Raw genomic sequence first — 16427 nt, 5'->3', positions numbered from 1 at the left:
AATTGTTAACCTTCACCGTTATTTCATTCACTAGCAGTTATCACAATTAGAGAATGTAGAAGAAAGACTGTTTTGATCATAGTTTCTCTGTTTTCTCTCTACCTACAATACAGATAGTCATGGAATTCTGGACAAAATCATATCTAATGATAAAAACATTCTCATCAAATGGGGGTCTGTGGCTCTAATGTGGACTAAAGTAGGGTCCTTGATATGAAAAAGGTTGAGAATCACTGCCCTAAGACACATTGGCGCAAAAAGCATGTCCAAAAATGCAAGAAACATACTCGTTTACTCAGTGCCAAACACACACACACACACACACACACGGCTTTACCAAAGGAAATTCTCTTGGATGAATTATTGTTAGATCCGACAAGTAATAGGTACAGACAGGAGTCAGACGGTCGCGGGCTGCGGTTTGCCAGCACTTGTATCCGTGACAGCTTTCTCCCCCCCCCCCACAGCAAGTCATGAGCCGGGCATCGCTGGAAATGACCCATTCCACTACTGATTTCCTGGTCACGCTTTCATCTGCAAATCCAGCCTCGCTCAGTTCACGTTCCGTATACAGAAATGTTCATAACCGGTTTGCCTCCCAGTGGACACAGAGCCCAGCTCCTCGTTCCTGACCCCTCTGCTTTTTCTGCCTCTCGGCCGTTTAGCTGCAGCAGAGAGTCCATCAAATCCTCAACCTGAGAGGCGGCTCCGTCAAGGTGGTGCGCCACATCATGAGAGGTGAGTAACTTTATTTTCCTTCATGTGTAGCTCCTGTGAAAACGCACCGCTAACGAAACTCTTGAACGAAGTGTTCCGGCTTACCAGTCTCCTCCCCTGCAGAAGACACTGAATCCCTACTATATCCCCCTGCTCTTTGGGCCTTTCCGTGGAGCAGAAGACAAACCCCCTTCACTTCAGGGTTAAACAGAATATCACAAGACAATTAGTTTCAGTGTTTCAGAGTTAGTTTCAGGAACTTTTTCAGGGGGGAAATGCTGTTAAAAATCAGTGGTGTCTGGCTGTGGCGGTTGTTTGACAGCGAACCCATGCTGCTTCGCCTGCCAAAACGGCTGTGGCAGAATATAATTAAGTACAATAAATAATGTCATTCTTCCTTTGTTCTTTAAGCAATTTTTTTTTAAGGCCTGGGCAAACTTGTTTAACATAATGTCAAAAATGCAATTTGTAAAGTTTTTTTTTTTTTTTTCAAGCAAGAGTTTCACCTGCATGCTCTTATTCAATGTGGGCCTGCTGCGTTTTTTTTATACATTTACACACTGGCCAGTACTGAAACTTTAATGATCCTTATAGAAAATAGATGGTCGCAGCAGCACAGGAGGAGGATATAGGTAAGAAAATAGTCAGACAAATACTTCAAATGAATACATCAAACAAATGAATAGGGAGAAAAATACAGCATCTTATAGAGAGAAAATAAACGACCTTATATATGTTTTCATTAGCGGCGTCCAGATGGGGGGAAAACAGCCTACAGACACGTGTCCAAAATACGCATCGTAAGCTCATCACATCGTCATTGTCAGGAGGAGCGGAGGCTGCCACTCGTTCATCCCCCCCCCCCCTCCCCCTCCTCCCCCTCCTTCCGAAAGACTGTCTCGTGTCTTATTGTGATGGCTTTCTGTCTCAGAAGCGCCTAGCAGGTGTGTTATTCCGTCCGCGCTGTCACATCCATCCTCCCCCCCCCCCCCCCCCCCCGTATCGTCGTCGGGGCTAAAGCTCCAGAGGACGGAGCTCCGTTCACACACCCCTCTGGCTCTCGGTGGCATGTAGCGCCGTAGATAGAGCCATCCGTCACGCGCGGCGGTGCCAGCAGCGTGGCAATCCTCCAGTCTTCACTCTGTGTGTGTGTGTGTAGGTACCTGAGTTTGTGCCTGAGAGTGCGGGTGTGACACCGTTATTGTCTTTTTTTTATGAGTCTGGCTGCGTATTTGCACGTGTGTGTGCATGTCCTTGTGTTCGTCACATGAGGCTTTCTGCATGCTAACGTGATTTTGTGTGTTTTTTTTGTGTGTATACAGTGTTTGCCCTAAGCCTTTCTCCATATCTGCGTGTGCAGGCATGTCCTTGTATGCTTTCCTGTGCATATCCTTTACATGTTAACATATCTGTGAGAGAGAATGTGTGTATGCATCCAGAAGTGCATGTTCTGTTTCCTCTGTGATCCTATCTGCATATTGTGTGTGCATGTTGTTATGAGTCACTTTTGACATACTAATGTGCCTGTGTGTGTGTGTGTGTGTGTTGGTTTACGTTCTTTCCGCGAGTGTTTCAAGCATGTTTGTGTGTGCTTGTCCTTGCATGATCTTGACGTGTTTTCTTTGCATATTAAATTGTTTGTGTGCATGTGTGTGTTTTTTAGGGCGACGTGTGCACCCATCTGTGATTGTGTGCAAGGCTGGGGATATGTGTGTGTGTGTGTGTGTGTGTGTGTGTGTGTGTGTGGCTATTAGTGTGCACCATTCCACCACTCCACCATTTCCATAGGCTGCACTGTGGTGCCCTCTCCCATTTGAAGCGCCCCGCCCGGTCAATGTGAGACTGCAGGAAAAGGTTAAACAGATGCAGAGAGCGTCGGTGGCTCCGGCGTCTTGACCTTAATGGCTTTAGCTAGCTGAATGAGAAGCAGCCCTGGAGCGAGGAAAGGCTAACAGCACTGGAAACATGAACATGGCTTTCACTAATGTGGCGAGAGTCTGGTGTGAATGTTTCCCCAGCGAAGAGCTCAGGCAGGTTAGACGAAATGTTTGAGGTCACAGGTTGTTTTTTTGTGATTAAGATTAAGATTTGATTGGAATTTGTCTTAGTGAGCTCACTTAAACACAGACAAACACATAGAACCACTCACTTAAAAAACATAATACATTCAAAAAAGAAAGTATAAAACAGATAGATAACATCCAAGCCATAAAATAATCATAAAAGCATAAAACAAATGGGTAGAATAAAATAAACTCCAACACATAAGAACACCATGGGTAAAACAATAGCACCTGTAGGGGAATTAGCAGCAACATCAAACGACCCACTAGATAAAGTGCTTCAAGTGCGTAAGTAACTTGACTTTGGATATTTTCCTTTCTTGTGTTGTTTGAGTTGGTAAACATACAATATGGACTATGATCATAGATGGCGACACAGTCGCATCTGTTGAACAATATCTGTAGCCTTTTAGGACATGCAAATGCCCTTCTGGGAAACCATATGGCAGTAATAACAGAGGGCTTTCGGGTGACACAGCATGTCCTTTGGCGGCCATGTTGGAGTCTATAGCTCTTGGCAACAACTTGTGAGAACAACTTGGCCATCTCAACAGTATCAAGTAGACATGGTTCATTTCTGTGCTGTTTTTGACTGGAAACTGATCATTTCATCACTGATACATCTGACTGATTTTGTGTTTAGATGTCAGCTTGTTAGCTAGCTAACCATAGTATCTAGTCAGCTAACCATCACTGTCTTGTTAACACATCTGATCTGCACAATGGCCAGTGTTGCATGGCTAATACCTAGTACTAATTAGTAGGTAATGTTAACACCAGTTACATTGCCAAGTTTGCTTGCTGGATTGTTCCCTCCCTACTTCCAACCATGTGTCCAATACTCATTCACTAGATTAGTTCTGATGCCGACACTGCACCTGCATTGAACTTATGTCATGTACACCATCATCAGCTCACTGGCACTTCTATTATCAGAAATCTCAATGTAAGAAGCTTGTTATCCCCATTCCCCTGTTAGCAGACATGACAAATCATTAAAAGCGTTGGAGTCTGTAATTTCTCGTGAAGAACAAGCTGTGCAGATGTCTGGCAAATTCTAGCCATGCAACTTATGTCATGTTTCTTTTTCGGGGTTTCAGTTTGGGGCTCATATTAATTTCTTTTGGGGATTTCCTATTTCCCTGCTTGGCTCACATCATTTCTTCTTTCGTGCGGTGAGCCGTGTGCACACGTCTGTTACCCTGATCATTCAATAACTGTACGCCTTTCAAATCCAAACACTCAGCCGAGCTTAAGTCACCGCTAATGAGGCTGTACCAGGGAATGAGTTTGGCCACTGATTTAAAATGCATCGTTTCTGACCTGGCGCCCCTCCATTTGATCTTTTCCTCGACCTCTCAAACATAGACTCATCAGCCTTCATCTTGATACTGGAGAGACTTAACAGAACATGAAAAGATTGGACTCGATAAAAATGAAACATGTTTGACACAATTGTGAAGAGAATAAAGTCCTTCACCTTCACACGCCATGACGTCATCTTGAGCTCATCGGATCCCGAGGCGCGATGTCCCGAGTCGTGGCTATAATCGCCCACCCCCCCCCCGAAAGTCGTGTAGTGAGTCAGCGGCGGAGACGGCTCCCTGGAAGCGGTTCTTCCTCCCACTCGGTGGCGGATCAGTCCCAGTCAGTGACCTGAGTAATGGTGACGCTCAGTACAGTATTGTCCTCTGCCGCGGTTGCCGTGGTGACAGCGGGAGGAGAGTGCCAGCATGCCAAAGACGAGGTTCTGCAGAGAGTTGAGGAGTCACCGAGTCTCTGACCTTTCTGTCTGTGTGGCTGACTGCACTGCCATTTATAGACATGGTGGCACACACACACACACACACACACATAGGCACAAAGACAGGCTGGGATGAAAGAGGCTGTAGGATTTTATGCTTTTGTTGAAGCTCTCTCTCTGTGTCTGATATCTCTTTACCTGCATTACCCAGTCAACCTCAAATCTTTTTTTTGGTAAAGCTATCTGTCCCGTAACACCCCATTCCTGCATTCGCGACATTGGCTGCCAGGGGTTTCCTCGTATCAAATTCAAATCCCTTGTACTACGGGAGCTGCAGTCCCGTACCTCCAGTCCAGAGAGCGGGGGGGCCAACGGGGGTGGCACCCTTGCCCCCCTGAAAGGTGATTGCCCCCCCCCACCTTGGTGCCCTCCCCATCCTCATTGGGTCAGGGCGCTGTCAGTCTGGCTCGTTGACTCAGGATGTGGAAGACCTTGCAGCAATGTGACTCTGCTCCTGAGGAAAACATAAGAGACATTTGAGACGCCTCTTAGGTCGCCACCCGTCCCGTTTAATGCCGGTGGAATACAGAATAGTTCCTTAATGAAGAACAAGGTGTTGCGTTCCTTAATGAGTTAAATACGGAATGCGATTTCTTCTGTGTTTCCCTCAGCGTTTGCTCACACTGTATGATGCTGTGTACCAGGTCATGGAGTCACGAGAAATTTAAAAATGGCCTCCTCTTCTTCTTCAAGCCCTCCCGTCAAACGCCAAAGATTGTGAAGTATAAATCTCTGTGGCTTGACAGTGCGGGAGAGAACGAGCACAAAGTGAATTGCGAAGTGTGCCACAGGGTTTTCTGTCGCCTGTAGTGGAATATGCGTGACGCTAAGCAACACGCTCCAGGAAGCGGCCACAGTTAAAATGAGTCGAGACTCGAGCAGCAGTTTCACAATTTCTGCCACCACAGGCATCACCTGAAGCTGATACGGTAATGAGATTACACTTGTCTGTTTTTGTTTTATATTTGGAATATGATCTGAAAACTAGGATTGTAGGTATATTTGGCTGTCAGCATATTGTCACTGTTGTAGTACTGCACACTGGAAGTGCAACATACTATTTGGGACTATTACTATTGCAGAAAACAATCTGTAATTGATGCAATTGGATCCATGATGGTAATGATTCCTCTATCTAATTATGGGGATGACAAAGTTCCTGTCTCAGTCCAATAGTACAATATGAAATATGTTTTCCTGCTCCACTTGCAACTTGCTCCCGTATTATAGAAAAAAAAAAAGTCTGAGTTTTATTTCTTTACCTAGCACTTCTCTATTATGCATTACCATTTCTAGACACACAGGAATGATGGCTACATCTGCTGTCTGAGCACTGTGGCTTTGACCCTTGCGCTCCTCTATATTGGTTGGTTGTAGTCCAGGTCTGAAACTGAATTGTGAATTGTCTGTCAGACACCTCTTGTCTCGAGTCTTGTGTATGTCTAAATTCACTAGTCTCTCTCTTTTTTTTCCTAAGCAAAATTCTGATTTTAAATTGTATAAATCATAATCTGCTCCGTGCCCTAGCATTTGTTGAGCTTACCAGCCAAGGCTCGCACCTAACCAGAATGTAGCTCGTGGCTGGTGGTAATTTCAAGCTCTGGTTGTAATGTTGATGTAGGATTTTAAGCTCGCTGTAAGTCGCGCCAGATAAGAGCATCAGATGCCGCGAATGTAAATGTGTGTCTGTCTGTCCGCCTGCCTGCGGCTCTCGTTTCTCCCCAGTATCTCTGAGGCTTCCTCTCCTGTCACTCTCCTCTACGCACTAGATCTAAAACCGCAAAATACCCCCCACCCACCCCTAAATACATAAAAAAAATAAATACAATTCTCCCCAGTGTTTCCGACAGCCATGTTTCCTACTCCCAGAGCCCCGGGCTGTTGTCAGAAAAGCCCCCTTCATTCTCTCCCCTCCGCTGTGTCTCCCAGAGAAAAGCAAGTGTCTTTTTTTTCAGCCTCCTACCTCAAGGTCCCTGGGTTTAATGTGTAATCCCCGCCTCAGAGGCTGAGAGCCGGAGCGAGCGCCCGGACTCCGCCGGGGCTGCGGCAGCTGCGGCTTTCCCTTTCTGCACATTAGACTCACAAATCGACCGTTCGCCGGTCTCCGAGGCCTCGTGCGGGAGGCGCGGACGAAGAAAACAGCGGAAAGGCACCTGGTGGAGTTGCTGAGGACACACACACACACACACACACACAGGATTTCGAGACAGTCGCACTGTACACTGTGGCAGGAAGTTCTGATGGAAAGACGAGAAACGGAGGAAAAACTAGTCATTCATTATGAGATTCTTTGCAATTGGTAGTCTTTTAATGCAGCGGTTCTCAAAGTTCACGGCCACGAATCCCACCGCTATCCTTAGAAACACAAAGAATAGCTTGATTTGAACTGTTATTTCATTCAGTAGTTAGCACAGTAAGACATATTGTATTGAAAGAATAGATTTTGCTCTGCTCCGGTGTTACCTCTTGACTTCTTGCAGGAGTAAAGCAGTTCGTCAAATCACTCAACATTTTTTCAGATGCATATATATACCAATACTCTATGGATGTCCATCTCTTTCCTCAGCTCCTATACTATTACTATTCTGTTTTCCCAGCAGTTGGCTCTTAACATGATCGTTCTCTGTCTCCTAGGCACCTAGACTCTGACCTTTGCACTCTTTCTTTTTCATTGCTTGTAATTTTCGGCGATCTAGGAATTGAAGCGTATTCCACCGTTGCGCTCATTGTAAGTCGCTCTGGGTAAAAGCGTCTGCTAAAATGTCATGTAAAATGTAAACCCTCTTTGAAATTTCCCATTCACATTCTCCTCCCATTCAGCGCTGGGGATTTGAACCCGTGATCTCCCGAGCTCCCGAGACGGTCTCCGTAACCCCCGAGTCCGAGTAAACTAATCTGCTGTCTTTTCTCTTCCGTCTTTCGCAGAGTACGCCGAGAGCATCGGAGACGGGAAGAGCGAAGAGTTCAAAGAGTCCGAGCAGAAGAGGATCATGGACCTTCTAGATAACTTCTAATCACCCGCACACACACACACACACTCACACTCACACACTTCTTGTAGGCGATTTGACCAGCAATTACAACACACCCCCCCCTGAATCCCAAGCTATCCCCCTAACTCCCGCATCGTAGAAAGCGGGAAGATTTAACGGATTTAAGAGTCTCGATCGATCTGAGCAAGACGGCGATGATGACCTTGATCCACCCGAAGATCCAGGTGGCAGCGGCCGTCTTGTGTTTTTCTGCAATATAGCTAAAATGTCACTGTAGAAACAAAAGGAGTGGAGCTGCAGTACTGTCTATATACGATGATGAAGACTGCAAGATAATTACAGACAGACTTCCCAAGACGTGCGAACTCATCGCCGACATCTCTCCCTCGGGCTCTCCTGCTTCGTCTGGTTTGTTTCCGGATTTACGTGTAAAATATTTTGTAATAAAACATTTGGTAATAAAAAAAAAAAAAAATCCCCGATTGGATGTTGGGTCTGTTTGATTAACGTCACGGCTTAGGGAGAGCGAGATTGATAACCCGTCTGTGCGTGCGAATCTCATTAACGCCCCCGGTCGGTTTCTGTTGCACAAGGTGTGGGGGGGGGTGGGGGGGGAGAGAGACAACAAAGCTCAAAGACAGAGCGGCCTCGCATCAAGGCGGACTCGGGTCTTGTTTTGTTTGTCTGCGGCTGTAATCCGCCCACTGCCTGGATCTCGCCAGCCCGTCTTCCTTTGTGAAGCTGTTCACACACATCAATGGCGCAGTGTTATTACGGTGAAGCTGCATACACAAACAGGCCTACTGTGTTATTATCCCTTGTCTTCTAACCTGAAGGTTTTAGTGTAGCGCCGCACTTTGCTGCGTGTCAGTGTGCGTAGGAGCCGAGAACGTTCCCAATTACTGCTGCGTTTTATGTGTGTGTGTGTGTGTGTGTGTGTGTGTGTGTGTGTGTGACAGCCAGATCAATACAGACAGGCAGGATGTTTTGGAGAGACTATATCAGGAAACTAAGCTTCATTTAACCATTAGTCCAACATGACAGTAGTGTCAAACTGATGAAAGTTATGTGAGAATAGGGAAAAAACATGAATGCTTTTCTGAAAATATATTTGAGTTTTGATTATATCGGTTGTGGTTTGCCTTCTAATGATCACCGAAAACAGGTTATAGTTTACCCACTTCTTTATTTACAACTACATCACTGGATTACATTGGACTATGTTATTGATACAAGCCCTGATGTCAGCTTCAACATGAAGATGAGAATTATGCTCTACTGTGATGCTCAGGCAGCCACTGGAGCAGCAATCTCTCCAATATTTAGAAACTGAGTGGAGATCCAACCCAGACTAGAGGGGAAGGGAACAGGTTCTTACCTTTGGCAGTAAATGCTGAGTTGCCCTCATTCGTTGGCTTGCCAGCAGAGGTGGGGACGAGTCACATGACAGTTTTAATTGCTTGAGACTTGATGCATGAAGAGGAGACTTGAGACTTGACTTGGGACTTGGGACTTGACTCTGACTTGTACTTGTACTTGACTTGAGATCTTGTGTTTGTGTAAATGACTTAGATTGAAAGTGATGAGATTTGTTCAAGCAGACGACTGAATTTAAATTCTGTTTTCTGAATTTGTATGGAATGATTGAATTTATTGAAGCTGAAACGTCATGATGCTCTACTTGAGACTTGACATTAATGACATGGACTTGACTTGGTCTTGACTTAGTAAATCTTCCTTTAGACTTGGGTCTTGACTTGAGACTTGTGCCTCAAGACTTGAGACTGACTTCGGACTCGAGGAAAGCTGACTTGGTCACACCTCTGCTTGTCAGATATTGTTTTCCCAAACATGCAAGTTCATTCCTGGCCTTCCTAGCATTTGAACCTGAAGAAACCACGTTTTTCACAGGCATCGAGTCATCTGACAACAGAGATGGAAAGATATATCAATGCGTCGGAGGTGATGGAAAGTGGGCTTCTCAACATTACAGGTAACGGTGAGCGCTTCCCTTCCCCACACCTCTGGGTTGGAACTCCTGCTGTGTTCACGTCATCTGGGAATAACTGTCGGAACGACTTGGAAGTGTTGGTGTATTTGAACTCGTTTGACACCATGATTGAAGTTTTCTGTAGACTGTTGATCCTGAGAAGTTTTTTCACACTTCACACACACACACACACACTTAGTGAGGGAGGGATACATTTGAGTTCACGGTTGGGTTTTGCAGCAAATCAAACATTGCAGTGTCAACCACAAATGAAAATTACTTGTATTTTAAATTAATATAATCATTCTCTACATTTGACTACAGATATTTCCTTGTTGGTGACATTAGGAAGAGTCCAAGTATTCGATATTTTCTAGAAGTATTTCATCTGAAGGCTGAACTCATCAGAACTTTTTTACCATCTGAGGTGAACGGTATTTTCAAGCAGAGAACTTTGTTATCAACCGTCATTCCCATATGACACCAATGCAGCATCTATCCATACCGATGTCTCAACTCGTCTAAGAGTATACCGTCCTCCGGTTACCGAGCCGTGATCGCGGCAGGAACCGGCGGCGTTTTGAGGGGGAGGGAGGGAGGGAGAGGGAGGGAGAGGGGGGGAGGGCGTTCGCCGACAGCTGTCACATCTGCTGCCTTTCGCAAGCGGCTCGGCGAGCTCTAATATCGCTCCGTAACAAGAACGAGGGGAGCGGCAGGGCGTCGTTTGCATATTGTATTGGCAGAGGAGGCCCGGCCCCATGCATCTCTTATCAGTGATTATGACTGCGGCGTGTTTAACAGCGGTTGTACAGCAATTTCACAGCCGAGGGGAGGGAGAATAATTGTATTTTCCGAATGACTGAGTGCGAACACTGTGCCGCTGTGCTTTTGGGCTCCTTTCTCTCGGTGCGGACTGAGAAGGAGAAGGTATTATGTTATTGAGTGTAGGCATAAGGAGTGATGTAGTGGGTAAATAAAAAGTGGGTAAACCGGGGCGTTGCTAGACTTAAAGCCCTGCAGGGATGCAGGCCTCCAGCACTCGCATCCCTATAAATCCAGTTTAAATCTACCTAGTTCAGCAGTGACAGCAAGGGTGTATCAAGGGTGACAATAAGTATGGGGGGGGGGGGGGGGGGGGGGGCTGTATATCAGAGACAAAATGGTGAGATGAAAATGTTTGTTTGCAAAAAAAAAACATACAAAGACATAGACTATCTCCAGGCACAATAAACATTAAGTAAGTAAGCTCACCAACCTGGATGCTATACACAGATCAGGCCGCATCAAAAAAAGCAAAAATTAAAAAAAATCAATGACCTCTTTAGTGGGTGACTAAGAGAAAGCGGAAATAGCCTGGGCTATTTAAAAAGACTTGTTGTTTTCAGTCCCATTAGAGCGAGCTAACTCATACAGGCCGCTCGCTATGAAGAAATCAGCCTTTTCTTTGTTGGTATTGTATAATGTCACCTGTAGCCTGTTGTGTGCTACAGTGTGACAGCTGCAGCTGCTAACTGGAATTGTCAGGGAAGTTTGAATGACACTTTTCAAGAGACAGGGCCCGGGTACATTTCTATTTCTACACTCCAAACCATTTCCAAACCTTTGACTGCATGTGACGCTTCTGGCTGGTCAGTAGCTATGATGCATGAGGATGATAGCAGTACAAGACTGTCAGCCAGGCCACTATATGCTACTGAAGATTATTCCTCACAACCATAATATCACAATATGTGACATTTTGAACTATAGTAGCTGTGAGTTTTGCTATGATGTTTGTATAGTATCTCAAATGTTACTGTGGGATTACTATAGTTATTTTTCTTAATGCCATAATGTAATGAAAAAATGACTTTTTCACCTTGTTAGCTAATTCTCTATATCATAACATACACCTACTTAACAATAGATGCCCAAAAAATCAAGTTTACAAGGAGGTTTTGTCTCTCTTATTCCTTCAAAATCAAGGGGATGCATGCCATCATCTTGTCTAACAAGGCGGGTGTTGTCAAACTGCCCCCAGGCTGTGACGCCTTGTTGTGGGAAAGGTGCTTAAGAGCGCTGAAGACGATACAAGCGGTGACACATTGCTTCATAAAGTCCAATAACCCATATCACAGGGCGACTTGTCATTACACAGACAAATTCTACCCTCCGCCTGTCCAATAAGCAGACGCAGGCTGAGGCTGCTGCTCAGAGCTGCTGCTCTTCAGCACCATGGACAGAGACACTGCAAAGACACACAACACTCCACTGGGAACGGAAGTGAAGGATTTGACATGGAAATGGTTGGGAAGCCCTGCTCTATTAAACAATGGTGTGAGTGTTATCTGTGAATTCCACATCCCTTTTATTTGCTAATACAATAAATGAAAATAGAATTGATTTTTGTTCATAGTCAGCTACTACATTACTCAAGTATTATAGGCCTACCCACTGGTTTGTATACCCATGTGTCAGCATATTAACTCATGATTGATAGGCTGTTGGGCTTTTGGAATACCTATGTGCTCAATCACCACTACACCAGCATTTGTTTGCCAACCTTTTATTCTTCCCGGTGTTGTCAGGATTTGGACCGTCTCTCAGGTATCTTGTGTGTTGTGCCTTGAGGAATATTGTTGAAAGAGGACAGACTTATCTGAGTAAACTAATTTACCAATTAAATCCATGTAAATCCAGGCTATTAGGACACAACGCACCTCGAGCCATGTTAATGCTTTAATTGAATCCAAACGCTTTATAATCTGGTTAGTCACAGTCATTCGCACCTGCGCATTGTTTGCATTCAAAGTTACGGTGCTTGGCTCTGATTGGCTGAGTCGTGCTCAAAGCTGTTGTGAAATACCTGATAAGCACACACCTGTAACGGCACAACGGTAAATGTAACGGCCATTGTTGGTCTAACCCTGTCAAGCACTCTGTTTAGCTAATGTTTAAGAACTATATGCTTGGCGGCAGAACATTTAATTCGTTATTATTCGGTTATCTTTTATTGACTACAAATAAAAGATGTAGCCTATAAGCACTTTCGTTTTTTTAACAGTGGCGTGTGTTCCCGCCGTTTTATAAAAGCGTATCGCTTTAATCAAAATTCAGCCTTGAGAAGTTTAACGACTAAATCATGTGTTTCATATCACTCCGCCTATAATTGATATTCCCCCACTGCAAGCCGCGGCACTCCCCAACTGGGAGAACGAGAAGTGTCCCTCCGCCGCATGTAGACCCGGCTGAACGGCATCGGGAGAGCCAGTCAGTCAGTCTGCTGGTGCTGAAGGAAGCTGCGGCGACTTTTCGCCTCTCCGCCTCTTCCATTTCACACAGGTATCTAGTCCCTTCCGCGCTAAAACAAGTCACCTGGATTTTAAAAAAAAAAGAAAGAAAAAAAAAAATATATATTTTTCAACGTGTACTCCACCCGATGTGAGAAAGCAAGAAAGGAAAAGGAGACAAGAACAAAAAGAGAGATGGGAGCGTTCAGGGTGCTGCTGGGGAGTTTACATTACATGGGACTCTGTATGCAACTTAGTGCCTCCACAAAGCAAGCTGGACACGCCGAGATAGAGAACCACATCTCCGGGAATGGTAGGTGTGAAACCCGCCTTGAATGTGTAGCCTACGTTTTTTTTTTGTATTTTTGTTTGTGTCTGAAAAGGACGGCACAGTTGATGCCTGCTCACATGCAGAACAGGAATATTACAGAGAGCAGCAGAGGCTGTAGGGGTGATGTTGATATCGTTGTCAAGTAATGCAAATGTGTTTTCCTTTTCTTTTTTTTTCACTGCATGAGAATACTTTGTGGCTTTATGTTTCTTGCTGTGAGGCATTTACAGCATAGGAGTTTCAGCATTTAGGTCTATGCAATGAATAGATCAACCTATCATTCAATCCAGGCATGTCCACCTGTCTGTCTCATGAAACCAACAGGGTATTGTCATTTGGATATACACAGCCATATCAAATCCTTCAGTCATTGGTTAATGTGATAGCCCTTGATAAACACGGTAGGGTTATGTACTTTGATGTAGCCAATGTAATCAATGGTGTAACAGCCCATAATATATTGGTCAGTCAGAACTCAGGAAGGACAGGTTGTAACCATTCTGTGAGGGCTGCAGTTCAGTACCAGTGCTTCTCATTCTCTGTGCTTCTGATCAGTGGCTGATTCATCCCAATGTGACAGAGGTGATGTCAGCTGGTAGATGGAAGTTACCATTTTCTTTTAGTATTCCCATTAAGTCTATACTTGGATTCAGACCAAGATTCAGATCCAGTCTCTTCCTCCTCCTCATGCAGCAGCACTAGATCCTAAATGGCCTCCAGGGCCTCCAGTTTTTACACTTTGTTGCGTCATACGAACCGGCACGGAGGATCACGGCCATCGTCGCCCGGCTCCCCTGTCATCTTGGGCTTGGCCCGCCAATCTCCACAGATGCCGCGCTGTCAGCTCTGGCAGATGTGCGGGGCCGCCGGTCAGGCACAGCCTTGAGTTGGCCTGGGTGGAGAAATGAAGCGAGGGGGAGGAGGAGGTGATTGCCAGCAGGGCTAAATAATGCCCCAGTGCCCTTGAGCAGGCAGTGAGTGTTTGATCCGCTACCTCTGCCAACTTCTGCTGCTCCTCCTTTTTAAAGGTGTTCTGTATCAGCAGCCCTGGACCCAGGCTTATTAAAGCATATTGCATATGTTGAGGGAAACAGACCCGCGACTCTTTTTGGGTCCCGCCACCTGAGTTAGCATTGTAAAGTTTAAAGCTGCACTAGGCAAAATCTTTATGTAAAAATACATCTCTGTTATCAGCCTGCAAGTGTGGCTGCAACTTCTCCTCCCACAGGAAATTATGACTTGAAACTTCAGAGTGAAATCCAATCTGTCTCTTAAACAGCAGCAGAGAAAGCTGGACTCACCATCATTACATCTTTTCCTCTCTGGTCTCTTTGGTCTCTTTGGTATAAAGCATCACAGAGCGGTCGGGTCGGTAAACAGTTTACTGACGTCACCTTACAGGATTTCAAAGTTACCTCTCGCTCCATTTGGTGCCTCCAACATGTGTATTTGCCTTGTGCAGCTTGAATATTTCACCTGAATATGAATACACCCGTGGTGAGGTGTTGGCGCACTGTTAAATTCATAACCTTGTCAAGGACCATTTCTAGCAGAAGCTGTGTAGTTTAAATGGGGTTATGTGCTTGTGGGAGAAGGCATGTTAGATTAGTGGTGTGTGTGGGGAAAAAAGAGATTTTATTGAAACAAGTGTGTGCTCAGAGTCATGTACTTTAATACCTAATTACAGTGTTAAAATATTAAGTAGCTGTTCATGTGCATTGCAACACTATAATTAGTAAAGTTCAGAGTGAAGTGTAACCTAGAAAGTCTTTGACCAAGTGATGATGGATGCATTCCAGGTAACATTCAGGGATGTAGAGGAGTTTACCACCTGTGTATTTGCAGAATAGAGTTCATCCACCTTTTAGACTGTCATAAATCTTTATGAGGTGAATTTATAGTGAACGCCACAGTAAGTAGCATTAAGCTGATGCCGGTTATATGAGAATAAGGTCTCTTGAGGACAGAATTCAGAGGAAATTCGTGCTTCTCTGAAAATATAACTGAAAGATGAAACGTAGTAAGAGAACGGAAAGTAATGAAAGAAAAACAGTTTGCGAATCCTTATTTGATTTCCAGAATGTTCCGGTCTGCGTCTGCCCACACACTGTTTTGGTCATTGATACTTTTCAATTAACATCTCATTAGGGCGCGGTTATCCAGCGAGGCGATTATTCCAGCCAATCAATTGCCTCAATTAATCTGTGAGGGGTAAATGAGCCGTTAGGCCAGTGAGACGCCGAAACTTTCCAACGGAAACACAGATTGTAATGAGACACCGGGAGCACAAAGGAGCTCAAAGACATTTTGGATTATTGGTTTTGTTAAATGTACCATTTTAACCATGCCAACAATATGCTGCAGAACTTGAGGGACTTGGTCTTGCGATTCCAGTCGTTTTTAATACCGACTCCCATCAGTGCTATTTGAAACGCCATCGTACCCAGCGAGCGTTTGATGAACAGCGAAGCGCAGGAGGAAGCCAAGTTCAATGTCAATCCAAATGAGAACAAAATTTATACTCCGTGATATTATGGCACGGTAAAAAAAAATCATATTAAACCAGCTTTGGAAAGTGTTTTGAGCTTATATCAGAAAGATGTTTAGGTCCAGCTTTCACAAAATAGACTTTCATTCTGCCGCTGTATTTACACAGGTTTCTAACACGCTGCGGGCCGTCAAATCAACATCTATTCAACGCGCAAAGTGTTTGCTGGGTAGTGAAATGGATTGGAGGCAGGGTCTCTACTGAGAGGACAAAGGGAGATATTCATGCCTGCGAGGCTTCACACAGGACCAATCTTTTACACTCACCCTGTTGTGACCTCCATCCACAGAGAAACCAGCGGCGTCCTGGGCCCCGGTCGTAGCAGATTGCATTTGAACCACTTTTTCCAATTCAACAGACCAAACATTTACCATTCTGTCAAGACAGAATCCTCCATGGCTATGGAGAGATATCTGGGCTTAAAAGGCTTCAGGCATGGCTGCTCCGCTACACAATGACAGCATTCGACAAGAATCTATTGGCTGCATCTACGAGTGTAAACCAAGTCCATCAGACAGTCCAGACAGGCATGGCACGATGCAGCTACAGCCTGCGATAGTTAAGCCTCCTTTACAACCCTGCTTTTACTGCATTAGATACTCCTTATATGATAGTTTTATCCTATATGAGAAATGTAATGGTGAAACGTATAGAAACGCTACTGATAGCCAGGCTTTACAGCTAGAGCAGTGAGGCAGTGACATCACACAAC

At 44.9% G+C, this 16427-nt stretch overlaps 2 protein-coding genes across 4 annotated transcripts in view; both read left to right on the top strand.

Annotated features, from left to right (window-relative positions):
* Positions 1–8052, top strand: part of ctnnbl1 (catenin, beta like 1) — a 52679-nt gene extending 44627 nt beyond the window's left edge. For all 3 annotated transcript variants that reach the window (XM_071539291.1, XM_071539283.1, XM_071539299.1), the window contains exons 16-17: positions 666–738; positions 7510–8052. In XM_071539291.1, coding sequence (XP_071395392.1) covers positions 666–738; positions 7510–7598 — 162 coding nt within the window. In that variant the 3' untranslated portion in view covers positions 7599–8052. The remainder of the gene's footprint in view (positions 1–665; positions 739–7509) is intronic.
* Positions 8053–13031: 4979 nt separating this feature from the next.
* Positions 13032–16427, top strand: part of LOC139661078 (V-set and transmembrane domain-containing protein 2-like protein) — a 41277-nt gene continuing 37881 nt past the window's right edge. Inside the window, exon 1 of the mRNA XM_071539412.1 lies at positions 13032–13149. Within this exon, the coding sequence (XP_071395513.1) occupies positions 13032–13149 (118 nt within the window). The remainder of the gene's footprint in view (positions 13150–16427) is intronic.

Source organism: Centroberyx affinis, unplaced genomic scaffold, assembly GCF_046629955.1.
Source record: "Centroberyx affinis isolate AG114_WGS23_722 - 3 ecotype Tasmania unplaced genomic scaffold, CSIRO-AGI_Caff_v1 ptg000202l_1, whole genome shotgun sequence".
Taxonomy (NCBI): domain Eukaryota; kingdom Metazoa; phylum Chordata; class Actinopteri; order Beryciformes; family Berycidae; genus Centroberyx; species Centroberyx affinis.
Note: the sequence above shows the minus strand (reverse complement) of the source record. Positions and strands in the feature narration are given on the sequence as shown.